We start from the raw sequence: 17,668 nt of genomic DNA, 5'->3' as shown, positions 1-17,668 counted from the left end.
GATGTCAGTAGAGACTGCTTAGCTGAGCTTTTGGGTGTGAATGTGTTTAGTACTGATGGGCCAGGGTCTTCTGTGAATTCAGTGTTGTCTGTCAGGATTACAGAGGGTATGTTGCAAAAGGCAATGTGAGCTGAAGACAGAGTATTTTTAATGGTTAAAACAAAGCAAACTTCAGTTTTCTGTAATGGAAAATTACCTTGAAAAAACAACTCCTTGACAAAGTGACTGTGCAGCTGTCCTATTCAAAGCAAGACATGACAGATTTGGTGACCTGAACTTGTGTGGGATCTTTCTCCACACTGACCCTTCCAGCTAGATCGGGGAGGTCTTAGCTAGTGCCCAAGCAAGACAAAGGCTCTTTCTAGAGAGCAGAATCCTGCGCTGACAGTAGGTCCTTCGTGGAGACCAGTAAAACTCTGCCTGAGAGGAAGCACTGCTGGGGACACTGGAGGGAGGGTAGACACTGGGCTTAGTGTGACTGGGCTACTTGAAAAAAGCAATTTATCCTTTACTGAAGACTTAGATTAAAAATCCAGCCTGCACACTGCAGTAGTTCTGTCTCAGAAAAGGTAGAGAAGAATGGCAACACAGCTTGTTTGGGTTGAAGAAGAAGTTTTGCCAGAAGGAGATGAGGATGTTGGTCAGGCATCTAAGCAGGGGTATGGCGATGCAGTGGCTACTGTTTCCACACGGGCTCTTTCCCCACACTTCCTAATTATGGTTTGTTCATTGCTTTGGGTTTATTTCTTTCTTCCCTTTTGGTTATTTGTTCTTGCAGAAGGTAAATGCTTTAAAGGTTATAATAATACCCGTGTGGGTGTTCAGAAATATTTCATGTCGTGGTATTTCCCCAAGTTATCTAACACAGTACAAAAAAACCCCAAAACCCAAAACACTAGCACTTCCTTGTGTAGGTTGACAGCCAGCCAGTTCCTCTGGGGACAATGTGTCCCTCCCTTATGCTACTGTATTGTTGTCCAGTGATAACATAAAATTATCCTAGAGGTTCTCTAAATTAAGTAGAAATTTTAAGAGTACTGGAGTTATCTAGAGAAATCCCAACTAGCCTAAAAAATAAATAACTGAAAGTGTCAGCTGTCTATGCTATCCATCATTTAATGAGCAGCATCTGTATGCATATTTCAAATATTTGCATACCATCAATAGGATGTAGCCAAAGCAGATGCATTGCAGACACAGTGTATTGAGACTTTAATCATAATTCATCTAAATGTAGCAAGGAGTAGTCTGACTCAACGTCCTTATACCATTTGAAAATGCAAGCTCCAGACTTTGAGCTACAACCATAAATGAATATACTTTATTCCTTTGAGCTTCTGACTATCATGTTAATAGTTAAAGGGGGCTTACTTAAAGGATTATCTGAATCTACAAACATCCGAAGGGGAAACATATTAAATAATATATGAAATGTCAAGTGCAGTGAAATGACACTTTTAAACAATTTTTAGTCACACATAAATAAATGAGATGTTCCCTCTTAGTGGGACAACATCTATGTTCAAAGAATCAACCTGATTCTTTGTGTAGAAACATAGATCTCTGTCTACAGTGTGCTGTATGGTAAAGTACTGCTTTCTGTCTCAGACATTGTTAGTCTTTGTTTTGAGCATCGGCTAAAATGTTCAAGGCAGCTTTGCAATGCTTATGCAAATGTTTCTGTGATTTTCTTTATTTCAGCCGAATTCATAATATTTTACAAGTATTGATACCACTTGAAACCTGCTTGGTGTCAATTTATAAATGAACATAACCTCTGCATCTCAATTAGATGTTATTTCCTGATGTTCCTACCATGAGGGGTGTGCAAATTACATCAGAGTGTGTTCTGACATTGCTAACAAAATGTTCTGGTTTTCTGTAGGAAATGCTATTAGGCCCATTGCCCTTCGTGCAGTGTCTGCCATAGCCCGTGCTCTCCCAGAATTTCCCATTTTAGCAACTGGAGGCATCGATTCTGCTGAAAGTGGGCTCCAGTTTCTGCACAGTGGGGCTTCTGTTTTACAGGTACCTTTTTTTTCTTTAAAACATTAAAATTAAAGCAACTGTGATTAAAACCATAACGTATCTTCCTGTCAAACATTAGTATAGTGGGGGGTTTTACTATTGAAAGGAATTTTCATGTTTTTATCTTTATGCTTCTTACTAAGACATTCATTTCAGATGGAGGAGGAGGAGGAGTTGCCAAAATAAGACTTTGGGTGTCGTAATACCAGTCTAGGAAAAGGCTAGCCATGAGTGTTACCACTTCTTTTCTCTGACCTATAGGATTTAAACTTTAAACATCTCCCCCTTGTCATACAAATAAGGTTGACACAGACTTAAGTTTGAGCTATCTGATCTTCCTTTGTTCTCAGTTTTTTTCTTCTGCAAAGAGCCTTTTCAAGGGGAGAGGGATTTGGTCCCACTGGGAGCCAGTTTAAAGTAACTCTTGTTTATCTAGGCATCGGTGTCCCTTAAGCATGTTTATTGGAACAGGAGGTGCAGAGCTGCACATCCTGCATATGGTGCTGGCATTGCAGCCCATTGCATTGGAGTGAGGTGTTGGACTGTGTGCAGTAGTTGAGGCTGTTTACATTGCCTGGTGGGTTGTTTTGAGATCCTGGCCAGACTGGCAAGGTTAGTTAGCCCCTGTCATGGAAGGAAGCCTTGATGGCCTGTTATTATGGGCACCAGGAAATTGGCCTGCTCTACTAGGTGTCTCAGGACACCATTGCAGCATATATGTTAGAATGGCTGATAAGGAACAGGTGGTGGTTATGTTATATTATTCCATTATATATTCTTACATTCTGGTAGATACTCATCCCCTTTATCTGTAGTTCCCAACATAGACAACAGCAGCTATGGATCCTGTGGATATCGACTTTGTGTCACTCCGTGGGACGACTGGAGTGATTTCATTCCCACAATTCACTTTGACATTAAAATTTGATTCAGTGTGACCATCCTTTCTGCACAGCTATGGTGACTGCTGAGATTAGTCATTTGTTTGCTATGTTTCAGAAAAAAAATAAAATAGGCCAACTCAATGGTTTGGTTGGGTTTTTTAATGCACATCAAAGTTAGCATCTCTGGGAGCTGAAGTAGAAGGCTACTGCTTTTTTATAGACTTACTATGTTCTTTGGATGTATTAATACCATTTCCTCTTTTTTTTTAGCTTGTATTAGAATGCTTCAAACTCTTTTTTTCCCATGGACAAACAAAAGATCAGCCTGCCTTACACAATGGTCTGAGAGCTTCTTCCATATAAATACTGAGTAACAGTACAAATTACAGTGCAGCATTTGTCTATAAAAAAGTAGGATTGGCGAGGGAATGTTTTTAGTGCTATAGATTCATTTCATTTGTTATTGCTAATAGAGCTGCAGTTTTGATGGCTTTGTCTGTAGCATTACATGATCTGAAATACACAGAGTGGAATGATTTGCTGTTCTACATCTCCTGTATCTGTTTCTGGATGACTAAAAATGAAGTTTTAAAATGTCATTTATGCACTTTTCCTTTATATAGTGTGTGTAGCTGTTTGGTTTTTATTATTTCTTTTCTTTTTTGTTGGTTTGCCACAATGGTAATGGGAACTTCTGAAATATAATTTAATGCAGACAACCCAGTCAGTGCTCAAGTGAAATACTGGATTTACAAAACATTAATTATTGTTTTCTTTTTAGTAATAATCAAGTTCTCTGGAACTGGCTCCCAGAAATTACTTGGATCTATACTGGTCTTCTGCCCTTTACAGAACAATTTCTCTTTGCAACAGATTTTTCTCAGAGATGGTGAAAAAACTCTTTTCTTGTCCTTAAGCTTCACCAGTTTAACTTAAATAATCTCTAGAACTGATTTTAAACTCGTCTGGATCAAACCTATTCTCAGTTTGAGTGGCTTATTTCTGGTTCACTAAAGTAGGGAAGTAATTTAAACTAATCTGAGATAAATGGATTCTAAAGCTGCTGTGTAGGTAAGGGTCTGAACTAGTTCAATTACATTTATTTAAAAATAAACCTTTAGTAAACTTCATGCAAGATTGTGAATACAGGCCATAAGTCTTTCCCTCATCTAGGGAAAGGTGAATGGAAGGGAGAGGGAAATGAGTAATCTCTATAGACAGTCTTACAAGAAATACTTTTGACTGGGACTAGACTGAAACTTTTATTTGCTGCGCTCAAGCAAGATATGTTGTCATAGACAGAAGAAGACAGCCTCATCTTCACAGGTCATCTTTGGAACCTAATTAGGATTATGAGAATCATTGTTGTTGTTTTCCTTCCTAACAAGGTCATACGAATAGCCAGCTAATATACTTTTCCCTGAATCCCAGTCTCTCTCTCTCTCACATGCCCTTGGTATCAAATGCCCAAGTTGTTCCTTCTTCAACAGTCAAAACCTCTGTTGTTTATTGTAACAGCCTTGACAGTTCACTTCTGCTTTCTCAGTACCAAAATACAGAGCAATACAGAGAATTTGGAGATCGCATCAAATAAAGTGATCTGTTGAATGATTCAGTATATTAAGATTCACTACATAGCAAGTCCCTGAGTTAAGTAGGTAGAAGCTGGGACTGTACTGGGGGAATTACATATGCGTCCCATAGCCTTATCTTAAGTATCTGGTTTGCACACTACTGAACAGACACTTGGATTGACACAATACTGCGCATTTTGTGATCTTACTTCATGTTTCCAAACCCACGAGGACACCTTATGACTGATCCAGAGGCAGGAAGCCAGCAACCTGGGCTTTGGTGGTGCTGGAGTGAGCTCTGCACTCATCTGTGCCGAATGAGCAGTGGTCTTGAAACTTGGGAATGGGTACTGACACTGCTGTAACTGCCCTGTTACGCAGAATAGCATGTGGAGGTTTCCTCATTAGCAGTATTTTAAAAGGGTAGGGAATGTCAGTTCATCCAGCAGTAAATGTGGTCTGATACCAGTAAGTGGCACAGGTTGTACTGACGCATCCACGGAGCCCCACTAAAGAGCCTGGGAGAGCAGCACTTACCTGGCCATTGGGCTTCCCTTTGTTTTGCCTAGACAAGAGTCCTGGGTCTTCTCTGCCATGAGAAGGTGACGTTTATGGCCAAAGATAATACCAAGGCTTTGTGTGAGTTGATTTAATTGCAGTGTGGCATATCTCTTAGAGAAGAGGTTTATGAATAATAAATGTACCTCAATTAAAAGCAAGATCAGGTTTTCCTCTGCAGCTATTTCACCCACAATCAGTTGTCCATTATTTTTTCCAATTGCTTTTATTTTTAAAATGCGGGGATTTATTTTCCATTTACAAAATCATACACAGAAATGCAAGTCAGAAATCAGGTGGTAAGCCATATTTTGATATATGCTGTAACCATTTCAAGTGGTATTAAGCAGGTATATTAGGGAATGGTTTAGGGGGAGAGTTTCAGTATTCAAAGTGTGTTCTGTCCCCTCCTTTAGAAGATGGAGGGCAACATCTTAGTGTCATTACTGGCAAAATGTTCATGTATAAGAAAGTTTTGCAGCAGGTATAGACAACAGACTGGATCATTGTAGTCAGTAGTATCTGGGGTTAAAATTTTATACAGCAATTTAACAGAGCATTCTTCCACTTTATGGACTTCAGAAACAGGTGCAAAAAGACCCCCCTTTTTAAAAATTTTTCATTAAAAATGCTGAAACTTTTCAATCATTCCTCAGCTGATTCCATAGCACTATGCTTTTTTGTAACATACCCAAATCCACCAATCCCTTTTCAGTACAGGCATGAAATTAGAAAAAAATAACAACTTTATTTATGGAGATAATCCTGCACTCGTTGCATACCAAAAGCTCCAGAAATGTCTAGCTGCATCTTTCTGAGGTTCAGTTCATTACTATAGGCTTCCAGTGAGGCCGGAGTATTTTTTTTTCAAGTAAGCTTTTTTTAAAGCCACAATTTATCAAAATAAGATGTATATCGGATTTTTTGCATCTTCTGCATCATCTATGTGATTTACCATGTCACACTGATGGTTTGTTAGATTTTTACAAGGCTTTGAAAGAGACATACATTTTTCAAAGTCATCTTGCTGTAGGAAATTAAAAATGGAGACAATTATAGAAAATTCCAGTGGAAAGAGAAAATGCATTATGGAAAAAGCAATAAAAGTGTAAAAATATTAAAGTAAAAATCAGTTCACAGTAGCCTGCATGATTGAATTGTAGATCAATATTGTGTAGTTAATGCATTAGCAGTAGAGCATTAATTTGCAATTACCACAGGTGATCTGATCCTCTGTGTTCTGTCCATTGACATAAATGACCTTTTGTTGAAAAAGATTCTGTAGTCATCATTTCTAGCAGATGTAACAAAAAAAATAGGGTAGAACAAAGGGGTACTTTCTGAAGTATACTTGTTTCATGGTGGAGTCTCTTAACACTATATTCTGGTGTGGAATACTTCTGTTAATCTTGAATATTGGTTATTACATGTAAAGAATATGGCTTCCTTTTCAAACAACTTTCTTTTCTTACAAAGTATGGAGGTCACACATGTCCCCTGCTGCTCCAACATGGATGTCTATAAGGCTCTCTACTTAGCAGTGATTCAAAATTCACCCATATAATGCTGCTTCCTGGCAGGGCAGCCTTTAGCTTTGCCCCAGCCCTGTTTCAGACCCACCTTCATCCATCTTCATCTCCCACTTGCATTGAATGGGATGTAGTACCTTGCAGTCCTGTTCTTACAGGCAGTGTGCTCTTGTCCTCACCGTGTCGTGTTCATCCCATGCACACTTGCTGCCTCTGGACCTTGTACCATGACCTTCCTCATCTCTCATGCAAGGGAATAAGGTGGGAATATACCCCACCTCAGAGACAGAGCTGTTGTGCTGCTGGATCTGCCCCATGCCCTTTTCTCCTGCCCCACACGAGTTGTGTGAGAGACCTCAGGGATCTGAGGAAGAAAAAACCATTCTGGAAGTATGACAATCCATGATAGTAAAGCAATAGGTATATTTTTTGCCTCTGTAAGATAAAACCTCCTTCCAACACAGAATGCTGTTGTTTTTATGAGACTACTTGTGTTTTTTATAATGTTTTCAAGGAGCATTCTTGTTGGTGCCTCTTTGGAGCCAGAGTCTCAAGGGATTTAGGACAGTTTGATTATTATTTTTTTTTCAGCAGGCTTTTTACTGAAGCATTTAGCTGAGGGATTTTTATAACAGCAGGATGGCCCTTTGTGTGTGAATAAACAAGCTTTTCCATCACAAAATAGTGGAACGTCAACTATGAGAGAGCATTGTTATTGTATTTGTGCAAATGTGAAACCTTGTGAGGAACCCTTCTACATGGTATAAAATGCCCTAGGTATCAGAAAATAAAAGCAAGGCTCTGAAAATATAATCACTGAAATGACAGGGGAAAAAAATACCATTTCATAAACATTATGTCACATCTTGATGTTTAGATGCTACAATTTTCTCCACCCCAATCTCAAAATAGCCCCCACAAAAACACATGAAGTAAGCATATGCTGTAATAATTTATCACATTTTTCACCCTTTTTTTTTTAAATTTTCATTAAGGTCCCCGATGCAATTTCTCTTTTTTTTTTTTTTTTATGGCTACAGAACTGCAAAGTGGAGAGCTGGTTCTCCACGCACTTAATTAGTTAGTGTTCTTTAAAGCCTCTCTCACTGTCTGTTCAAGTCAGTGAAGACACTGATGTTTGAGTTAAGTGAGGACTAGATGAGGCCAAAAACTTATCGTTCAGGAATTATTGTGTATGCCATTTAATGGTAAGGAGAGTGAAAAACTAAAAGAAATTGAAATCATGGAAGTGACAGAGTAGGGCAGTGATGGAGCAGGCCCTGTGTTTTACAATTCCAGGTTAAGTTTATACTGATGACACTTGGAAAAAAATTATTTTGTCTTACAATGAATAGCAGTGATTTTGAATGGAGAGGAAGGGCTCAGTCTTTCCTTGTATATAATCTGAGCTCTGTGTGAGGAGAATGAAGTTGGGTGGGTGGCTGCAAGTCTTAAACAACCACAGGGTGCCACTGATGTGGCAGAGCAAGGCTGGGCTTCTGCTGCCTGGACTCGCCAAGAGCCCACGCTTCCTCTGCCCCCAGCCCATCCTTACACCAGTGCATGGGGGGAACAGTGGCTGAAGGCTTTGCTTTGTGCCAGTTGGAGAGTGCTCCACCAGTGGATAAGCCCGAGAACAGGCACACTTTGGCTCCAGCTGGACACCATGAAGTTTCTGACACAGGCTGTGGCTCGGGGATAGAAGAACAAAACCTTTCTGTACAAAGTTGTCCATGATACAAAGAAGTTAAGACGTTGGAACTAATTCTTCTGTCACCAATTAAATTGATGAAGAATAGATTGCTGGACACAGTGGCAGGCCACCAAAATGATACGAGACAAGATTCTTTATACCCGCCAATAATTTTAATGAAAAAAACTAGCACTTAAGGCAAAACCACTTTTCAGATGAAAGTCCTTTGATTGAGATATAGTCTCATGTAGAAATAGCAGTTTTTAGCCTGTATTCCCAAAGAAACTCGGTATGTGTTTGTATATTCTTTTGAGTATCCTCAGTCACATTTGAGCTTTGTGGCCATTTTCACTGAAATTTGCCAGAAGATAGAAAGTATTTTGCTATAACAAGTTTTGAGAAAACAAGAAAGTCAGGCAGAGGAGAGAGCGTACCTGCATTCCTTCACTGTAAGCGCGAGCGCGCTGTGAGCTCACCTTTATTAGACCTCTGAGAATCCACATGGGACAGCGCTGTTAGGGCTGTGTCAGCCACAGGAAAGGCTTTAATTGGCAGTCACACCTTATTAGACGTCAGAGAACCCATCCAGGAGACACAAAGCTGCTGGAAGCCAGGTATCATTAGCTCCTCTGCTCACAGAGCTGCGCGCTTATAAAATCTTCAATGGACGCAGCGCTGAATGGAGTGGCCCTTCTCTGCAGAGCCGAAATTTACAGTACATGCAGAAACAAAAGAGGGAACAAAGTGCTGTTTGAACATGTTGACATAAAATCAAAAGAAAAAGAAATGTGAAAGAGAAGAGTTGGGAAAGACATACTCAAGCAATCACTTCTGATAAACATTTCATTATTTTCTGCTTTTTTCTTAGCTCAGTGCTAATTACAGAAACTCAACCTGTTCTCAACTGTCTGTCTGTCTTCACTAATAAAAAAAAGTCATTAGAGGACTGCCACACTTGCTCCATTACAGATGCTTGGGATGGAAATTGCTAGTTGATAGTGAGAATTTTCTGTGAGAATTTCTTTTAATGGAAATCAGGATTTGTCAAACAAAAAACTAGAAAGTTTTTTGATTGTAGTTGGAAAAAAATATCAAATTAGAACAGGTTTCGGTTTTTATTTTTACTTTTATTATCTTGACACTTTTAATGAAAATTTGCAAAATTCAAATCAGCACATTGTAAAATTACATACTAAACTCTAAGCTAATAATGCCTTTTATTCTGTACTGGTTTGCAATAGTTTTACATTTTATTTGGAGCTGCTTAGGGGGTTTATCTATTAGCTTTCCTTTATTTCTTCTCATTTCACCAGCTAGTAAATGAGGTCTGCATAGATAGGATTGTTATTTCATAAATTTGTAAGAATGAATTCAAGCTCATTCCGTAACAATTGCTATTTGTCATTCTTATAATGGATTCTCATGCAAAGTAGGTTTAACTATCACTGAATGGTAATAATTATTTAATAACAATTAGATCTCAATTGAGCATCAGTTCAAACACTGTCCTATACCAGTCACTCCCAGCCTTTGCAGAGGATTTGTTCTCTGCTCTTATACCTGGGAACACTGAGCCTGCTTCTCTTTTCCCTTATGCTCAGGTGTCTAGCCTGCTTCCCTGGGTCTGGTGACACAGGGACTTTAAGGGTTGAGGAGATGTGAAGAAAAATTGCTTTGGCAACATGTTCTCTCCATCTCTCCTAAGGGTCCACAATATTTCTTGTCTTTCCAAAACCCGGTACTGCTGCACCTATTTTTAATGTGGATTCACACTACTGATGTGGATTCGTGCTTGCTGCTATCTTATATGAACAAGCACAGAGCTGTCCTCCCTGTAGATAAAACCACATGGTGTGAATTGACATCAAGTGAGTTTTGTTTAAAAGTTTACAAAGTAAATGCAACACGAAGATGACTTTTCAGAAGAGTCTCAGTTAAGTGTTGAAGAAATTGTGGGCAAGTTGTTTTACTCAGCTCAGGTTGCTTTCAGACATGAAGCTAGCTCTGTTATAGACAGGTTCCCCTTGTGTACCAGTGTGGAAGTGACTGGAAATTGAATCTGAAAACGTACCCAGCTCCTTGTTGGATATTGAAAATGTAAATAGAAGGAAAGATAAGCACAGTGGAAAATGCTGAGTTTCTTTTTTTGTTACTGCCATCTCCAGTACTTAGGGAAATTCCTGTGTTTTGTTTTAAATTATATATATTGTAACTGCAGGGGACTTGTTTTCCAAAAAGGGAAAACATAAAACATTCAGGATTGCAAAGCTCTGCTGTCAGAGAAGCTTTTCTCAGAAACATTATTGGTCATACAAAGAAAATATGCATCTAAGAAATTTTCCTTTTTGTATCGTAGCAGCTCCATTAATCTTTCACTCAGAGGCTGTAGCTGGCAGTGAAAGGAAGAAGGGGAGAGGAAGCAGCTCAGCTCGGACATGGTGTGGGTCCAGCTGGAGTTTGGTGACTGATCTGCCTGTTTTCCCAGTGATAGAAAAATCTTTTTTCTGCCCAGGAAGGAGGGAGCAATCCAGGAATATGGGCCCTGATGCCATTTTGAAGTTTTTTTCCTGCTACAACACAAGCCCCCTGACAAAGCTTGATCTGGCTGGTGAGAGGTCCTTTTATCCATGCAATCTGAATGAAAGAAACAGAGAAACCATTTTTTTCTGAAGCTGACAGTATGTTTAAGAAAGGGTTTAACTTCCTTCAATATCTGAGTTATGTCGCTGCTTTTCTTGCTGATATTTATTATTTGGAAAGAGATAGGTAAAACAATCCCTAAGGAAATGTGAAAGTGGGTTTTTATCTCAGACACGAAGGACTCAGAGGGTCAGAACTATTTTATTCACATGAATCTCACTCTTCAATGGACACAGCAGCTGCTGCACAAATTTGTACAGGCAAGCTGATAAAGGGTGAAAGTAATTTTAGCTGAAATAAAATGTGAGAGTACTAGAGGGAAAGACTCACAAGGATGAGGGGTTAATCATTGCAGGACTGAACTGAGGTTCCAAAATGGAAAAATTGCTTTTCTGTTTGATTTTGAGAGGTCTGCAGCTTTCAAAATTCTGGTCACAGGAGGATGTCCTTCAGTAGATGGTTCTCATTAGAGTTTCTTGAAAACTTCTTTGAGGAAACTGTTTTTCATTGACAAATTTCATTTAATCAAAATAGATCTGGGTTCAAGTCCCTGCTGTGTCTAATTCAGAGTGTCCTGGGATGAAGAATGCTGAAGCTTTACCCTGGATCCTGTATGAATTAATGAACCTGAGTATTACCAATGATCAGGAAACAGTTATTCTGTCACAGGGAAGTTTTAAGGATGGAAAAGTTTTCCAGTTTAAACTGATAATCAAAATTCTGAAAATGTGTGTAGTTAACATATTTGAAGAAAAAAAAATACTATTTGAGTGAATCAAATCTTTGTTTCAATCATTTTGCAACATATTTTAGTTTTGACCTTTTCATTCTGATTAACTTGGATTGCAAAACAGACATTTTCAAGTTAAATGGAGCTGTTGTATTCCATGTTGTCAAACAGCACATATTGGTAATTCTGAAACTCTTTTTCCACACATTTTTTAGAACACAGTTCTTTTCTGAAAAGTGTGTTTTCCTAGAACCACGCTCACTTCTGACAAATATGTCCTTCCAAAAATGGAATAACGGACCAACTCCAGTCCAGAGAGGATGGCTTTCCTTTTGGTTAGCTCTCAGAAAATAAAATCTTTAAAACATTGCTATCTTCTGACTACATGTGTTACATTACTTGATGACTTTGAACATCAAACCGCCAGATCTGAGTGACTTAACTGATATCTGCTTTAGAAATATCTCTGGAGATGCTGGAGGATACAGCTCATGGAAATGGGTTGAGTAAATCTACATCTACCTGGCACAATGTGCCAGCAGCTGCAGAACCGCTGGGAGAACTGAAGGATTTCGTTTTCCACAACAGTACTTATAAGAGAGAGGCAAGACCTTTGGGTGTTAATAAATGAAATAAGAAGTGATATTCAACATAAATTTAAAGATAGTTGTAGAGCCTCTATATGTGATTGGACTGTTAACACAGGGGAGTTAGCTCATCTGCTTTCAGAGATATCTTTCATTTTGTAGATCTACAGTACAATGATACTGTTTTCTATAGATGGCTGATTATGAGGCTGTTTCCCACACTCCTCAGTGCTCAAGGCATGCAGAATCATATTTGTTTTCTTAGGAAAGATGATCACGATCAGCACTTTTATCAGTGTGTGTGCCCACCTACTGCATAAAGGTCCACTTTGTAGTTCCAAGAACTGACAGAATGCTTTAGTGAGATAAGGAAATATAACCATTCCTCTAGGGGTGGTTGACAGGGGAAAAAAAAAAACAATTACCTCAGGGAGCCTTCTGAAAATTCTTGATTTCTTCTGCATTTCCCCTCTCAAAGACATGGGATACAAAATTGCATCGTTCAGAGTCCCTTGATAAGTACCAGTTTCCCACTCCCAAACACCCAGTTTAGCTATTTAGATCAAAGATACATTAATTGGCAGAGAAGAACTTAAGGGGAGGAAAAATGCATTTGAGTAGGCTAGGAATTAATGCATCGGATAACATTCCTAAAGGATTCCTTACAGTGCTCTTATCCCCTGCCGTGCCCTCGTCTGATAAGTGGCTAATGGATTCTAGGCTTTTTTCTCCTCCTTCATTTTTGGCCTCTCACAGTTGCCCAAGATTTCTAGAGTGCAATACATGAACAAGGTCTATCTTTCACCCCCAAAAATCAGGTACTTTGGGGTCTCTGCACCAGCGGGAGTAACCATCACCATGGTGCTGGGGAGGCTTTTCATTACAGGCTGTCTCAGGAGGCTGCTGTGGCTTCAACACAAGCTGTGTGGCTCTTCTTGCTGCCCAGCTACTGCATCCTTATTTCCTTACCTGATGTCCCTGCCTCAATGCTCCCTAAATGTCAGCTCAACTCTGCTCGACACTGTGTCAGTGTTATGTTGTCCTGTTGCAGAGAGGATCCAAGCTGGACAGGAGATAGAGATCTTATCCCACAAACTTGTCTTGCATGGGCTGGAGACCTCCTTTTAACTCATTCTGAGCTCCATTACTTACTGACATTAGCCTATATTTCTGATTAGAATGATACTTTACTTCAAGCTTGTCTGATGAACTCACTTGAGGTACAGCAAAACAACTGAAATACTCCATTATTGACACCCATATGACATCAGACCATCCAGTCTTTTTTTAAAATATAGATTTCTTAACCCCTGTGTGAATGGTTGCCTACTCTGCACAGCCTGGAGTTGTTAGCATCTTTGAATCTTTCTTCTGTGTGTTGCCCCTCAGGTGTCACTAGTAAGCCCTCAGCTCATTAGGCCTTCAAGTCTAGGACTCAGTAAAAAAGATTGTGTATTTTTTTCCCCACAATTCAGACAATTCATAGATGTAATATTTGAATCCTTCAAACTGCTTTCTGAAAGCTGTACTAGACATTGGAACTAGTTCATTAGTTCATGTATATTAGCTCAATTCTAATGTCTTAAAAAGGCTATCAGCTATCACCCAAATCAGTTTTGCATCTTGATCCAGTATCTGAAGCCTTGTTAAGTAACATCCCATCTGCTAACCTATAACTCTAGAGTCATTTAAGCAGCTAATGCGAATGAATCAAATCATTCCATCTGTACTGTATCAATATTTAGGAAGCTTATTCTTACTTATGAATTTGTTCTTTAAAACAAAGAATCTCATTTTTTTCCAGAGAGTGCACCACATTGTCTGATGATCCACTTCCCCTAATGTTCTTAATCCTACAAACCTCTAGCAAAAGTAGTAATTGCTGATAGAAAGGATAATTTAGGCTATGCATTTAATGTACTGGTAAGTTAGTGTTCAACAAGACATGAGGAGGAGGAACCATCGTTATACAGGCAGCTTTTCCGTAGATATGGGTATCCTGAAGATTGAAAGTACAGAAACCTCTCTCAGAGGAGATTTTATTTGTCTGCTTACACTCACGTTGCAGCTCTTGCCACATTATTATGAGTACCATGTCAGACAACCAGTGCTGTGTGTACTGCTTTTTATTTTGTAGATCTCAGCACATCTAAATCATTGTACAGGGACTAGAAAACATACATTTTCATTTCCATAGGCAGGAGCTACGCAGCATATAGATTGCATGGCCCAGAAAGATCTCCCTTTAAAGTCAGTTTTTGCTAGTTGCTTTTGAGAATTAATTTTAAACTGTATGTATGTCTTACTGAGATTACAGTCATGCTCTTGCCCACTGCAATAAAATGAATATTCTTAAGGCTGTCGTTTCATATGGATACCCAGGTGGGCACAAATAGAATCCTTCCTGAAGCACCTTGTGTTCATTTACAACTTCAGTCTTTTTCCACCAGAATCTTAATCAATAGATACTAATCAAAAAAGCAGTAGCGTCAACTATACATTGAAAAACAACTTAGAGTCATTCATAAATGTTTCTCTAACAAGAAGGTGGATTTATGTCTTCAATACTTATCAGGAATAATTTTTAATAGAAAAAGGTTCTATAAAAAAGATGATAAAAAATGCTAAAATTGAAAATTTATTATAATATAAAATCAAAACAGTAAATCTTTTGCTTACCATTTGGGTATATCAGTAAAAATATTTCAAAAGAAGCCAACCAAATTAATGGAAAAGCAAAATTATTAATCCATTGTAACACATCTCACAGGTATCTCAGAGAAATAATAGTTGTTTATTCCCTTGCTATAGTAAGAATATTAGAAACTGTGAAGTCAAAGGCCAGTTTCCTAATCAGATGGCATTTTGAGAGCTATTTTATTTAGAGATCCTATGCAGTTTAGAACCAAAGCTGAAATAAGTCTCCGTCTTCAGGGGAAGCAAGATGGCATTCTGCTAAATGCTAGAATTTTATCATTTGAAGGGAAAAAAAAAAAAGCAAAAAGAAAGCAGCCAGTGAGACCTAAGAATATAAAAGCATTTGAGATCTCAGAAGAGTTTAAATCAATGCACTGCCACAGTTACAGCACAGATGAAAGAGCCTGCTGTCTCAATTGCCAGGAAACTACTTAGAAACTCTCACTTTGATTTTTTTTTTTTTTTTGGTAGTCCGTTACATTACCACTAAATGCAATATATAGGGACATCACTGCTTTGATGTTGTACAGCGACAACAAATGGAAACTAATATGGTAGAACAGTCAAGCTATGTGATTTGCGTTTGTATATACAAATATATACCCATCAATCTTCTTACTTTGAGACCGTGTATCACTGCCACCCATCTGCCTCCTTACTGTTACTTCTGTTTTCATAAAAATGACAATTATTTTACACCCATATTCTGTAGAGAAACACATATATTTCAGAAGGGTGTAAAAATTAAAATTTTTCCAAGCTATTGTCTCCTACCACAAATTCATTCTTGGCAAAAGGGTTTAAAAGTGGTCTAAGACAATTTCAAAAAGGAGCATGACTGCTGCCAGACATTGCAGTGTTCTTGTTCTCACAGATGTAGTCACACCAAGAATACTTACACTTCTTGCAAAGCAACATATTATTAAACAGGCTATATTCTCTGACCTGCTCCAGTCTTTTGCAGTGAACTAGCAGTATACCAGATCATAGACACACTACCTCTTGCTAGTTGAAAGCACTGTAGGGAAGAACTGATACAAACATGCCTAGATCTGCATCTCCTCTGCCACATCTGCTGAAATCCCCGCTATTGACGGAATGGAAAGAATGCAGATGGAGACTGGGCACCATCTTCCACACCATCACCTGTCCGGCTGGGATTTCACCATATAATAATGAGTTTATGTAAAAACTGAAGGTCGTGGGGTAAGAAAGAGTGGACAGAGTGATGCCTGAAGAGGAGTGCATCGTTTCCTCTTTCTAGTGTTACAGAAGATATTTTCTCCTCTGCAACATCCCCCGGTGGGAAAGTACATGCACAAGACTGAAGAGAAATTGCTTTAGTGGGTGATCTGGCTGGAAATGCCTCAGCCACTTTGTCCAGGTTCTGCACAAATGGCATAAGTCTTCCACATGGTCTGCCATGATATGCCAAAGTTTGTACAGGAACCACATCCATTTTTGTAGGGAGCAAAACAAAAATTAAATGCAATGTCTGGGTATATTTTCCATTGCTCCTAGAAACATAGACCATGGACAAAACTTTAAAGGTCTTGTATAGACAGAGCTCTCAGTAAATGGTGTAGGGGATTTGCCTCAGCAAAGTCTTCAGAAACTGACATGTCTTGGTTGTGTAATGATTCTGCTAACAGCAAAGACATGTACAATGTTTTATAACTGATGTGGTAGTACCTGTCACCAATAATGAACTACTACTTCAAAATATGTAAGTTAAAAGTTTCAGAGTGATGTGAATGATTAATAACAATCATGTAACCTTTAAAATTCTTTTTACACAATAATAATCTCCTGACAATTTACTCCAGTTCCTCAAGTATGATTTGTAATGGCTCTAGATCCTTTGACAAAGTAAAACTTAGTATTTATATTTATTTAGTAATAGAGCAGACAGGTCATTTCTTATGCAAGACATCAACAGGGACCTTTGCATGCCTCTCCCATCATTGCATTTTGTAGAACAGTTTTACTTAGAGCCTTAGCCTGTGATTCATTTCACATCCCCATTCCCCAGTGAGATCATTTGGTGTATGTTTGATTTACCAGCAGCAAAGCAGGCATCGTGTCTTTTAGTATCTCAGACATGTCTGTATAGATTAGAGTTGTAATCCACAGTTGCAATTTATACTGAACAGTTTTGGATTTCAGAATACTGAGAGCACGATATAATTGATCATATATAGCATGTTGGCCTGCTTGTCTCTTTTGGGACATAAGGGACATCATTGGAGTCTAGATCTGGGGGAAAGGGGAGGAGGTCAGATGTTAAAAATGAAAGTGTAGCAGTTCTACTGCCAAGGCAGAGCCAGGCAATGCAGTAAAACCAAGCTTGTGCAAAATTATCTCCCTGTATATTAGTGCAATATGAATAATATATGTTACCTTTCTAAGCAGGAAAAATGTAGCACCTTTCTCTTCTAGCCCAAGTTCCAGTCCAAAGCTAGAGACAAACACAAACAAGACAGCAGAACAGGACTTGTCAGCAAGACAGCTAACAGCTTCATTGTGACCTGGACCTCTCTGTCCCATAGGTTGCTCACAGGGCCTGTCTCTCATCTTCCAAAGAAGAAAAAGCTACTTTCTACCTAAATGTTTCAGGTGAAGGCTTAGGTCAGTGAATAGTTGAATGTTAGTTTACTCATAAAACAGATTCACTTGGATTATTTAGGATCAAGGGATATTAAAAAAGTGCCATGCAAAGTCCCAGCACTACTGCTTGCTAGAACGGGC

General features: G+C 38.8%; 1 protein-coding gene across 3 annotated transcripts in view; it reads left to right on the top strand.

Annotated features, from left to right (window-relative positions):
• Nucleotides 1–17,668, top strand: part of DPYD (dihydropyrimidine dehydrogenase) — a 367,570-nt gene that overhangs the window by 295,367 nt on the left and 54,535 nt on the right. For all 3 annotated transcript variants that reach the window (XR_012624149.1, XM_074832563.1, XM_074832565.1), the window contains one exon: nucleotides 1,886–2,028. Coding sequence is in view for 2 of the 3 variants with exons in the window: in XM_074832563.1 (XP_074688664.1) it covers nucleotides 1,886–2,028 (143 nt within the window). In the remaining variant the exon portion in view is untranslated. The remainder of the gene's footprint in view (nucleotides 1–1,885; nucleotides 2,029–17,668) is intronic.

The sequence above is a fragment of the Strix aluco genome, chromosome 8, assembly GCF_031877795.1.
Source record: "Strix aluco isolate bStrAlu1 chromosome 8, bStrAlu1.hap1, whole genome shotgun sequence".
Taxonomy (NCBI): Eukaryota; Metazoa; Chordata; class Aves; order Strigiformes; family Strigidae; genus Strix; species Strix aluco.
Note: the sequence above shows the minus strand (reverse complement) of the source record. Positions and strands in the feature narration are given on the sequence as shown.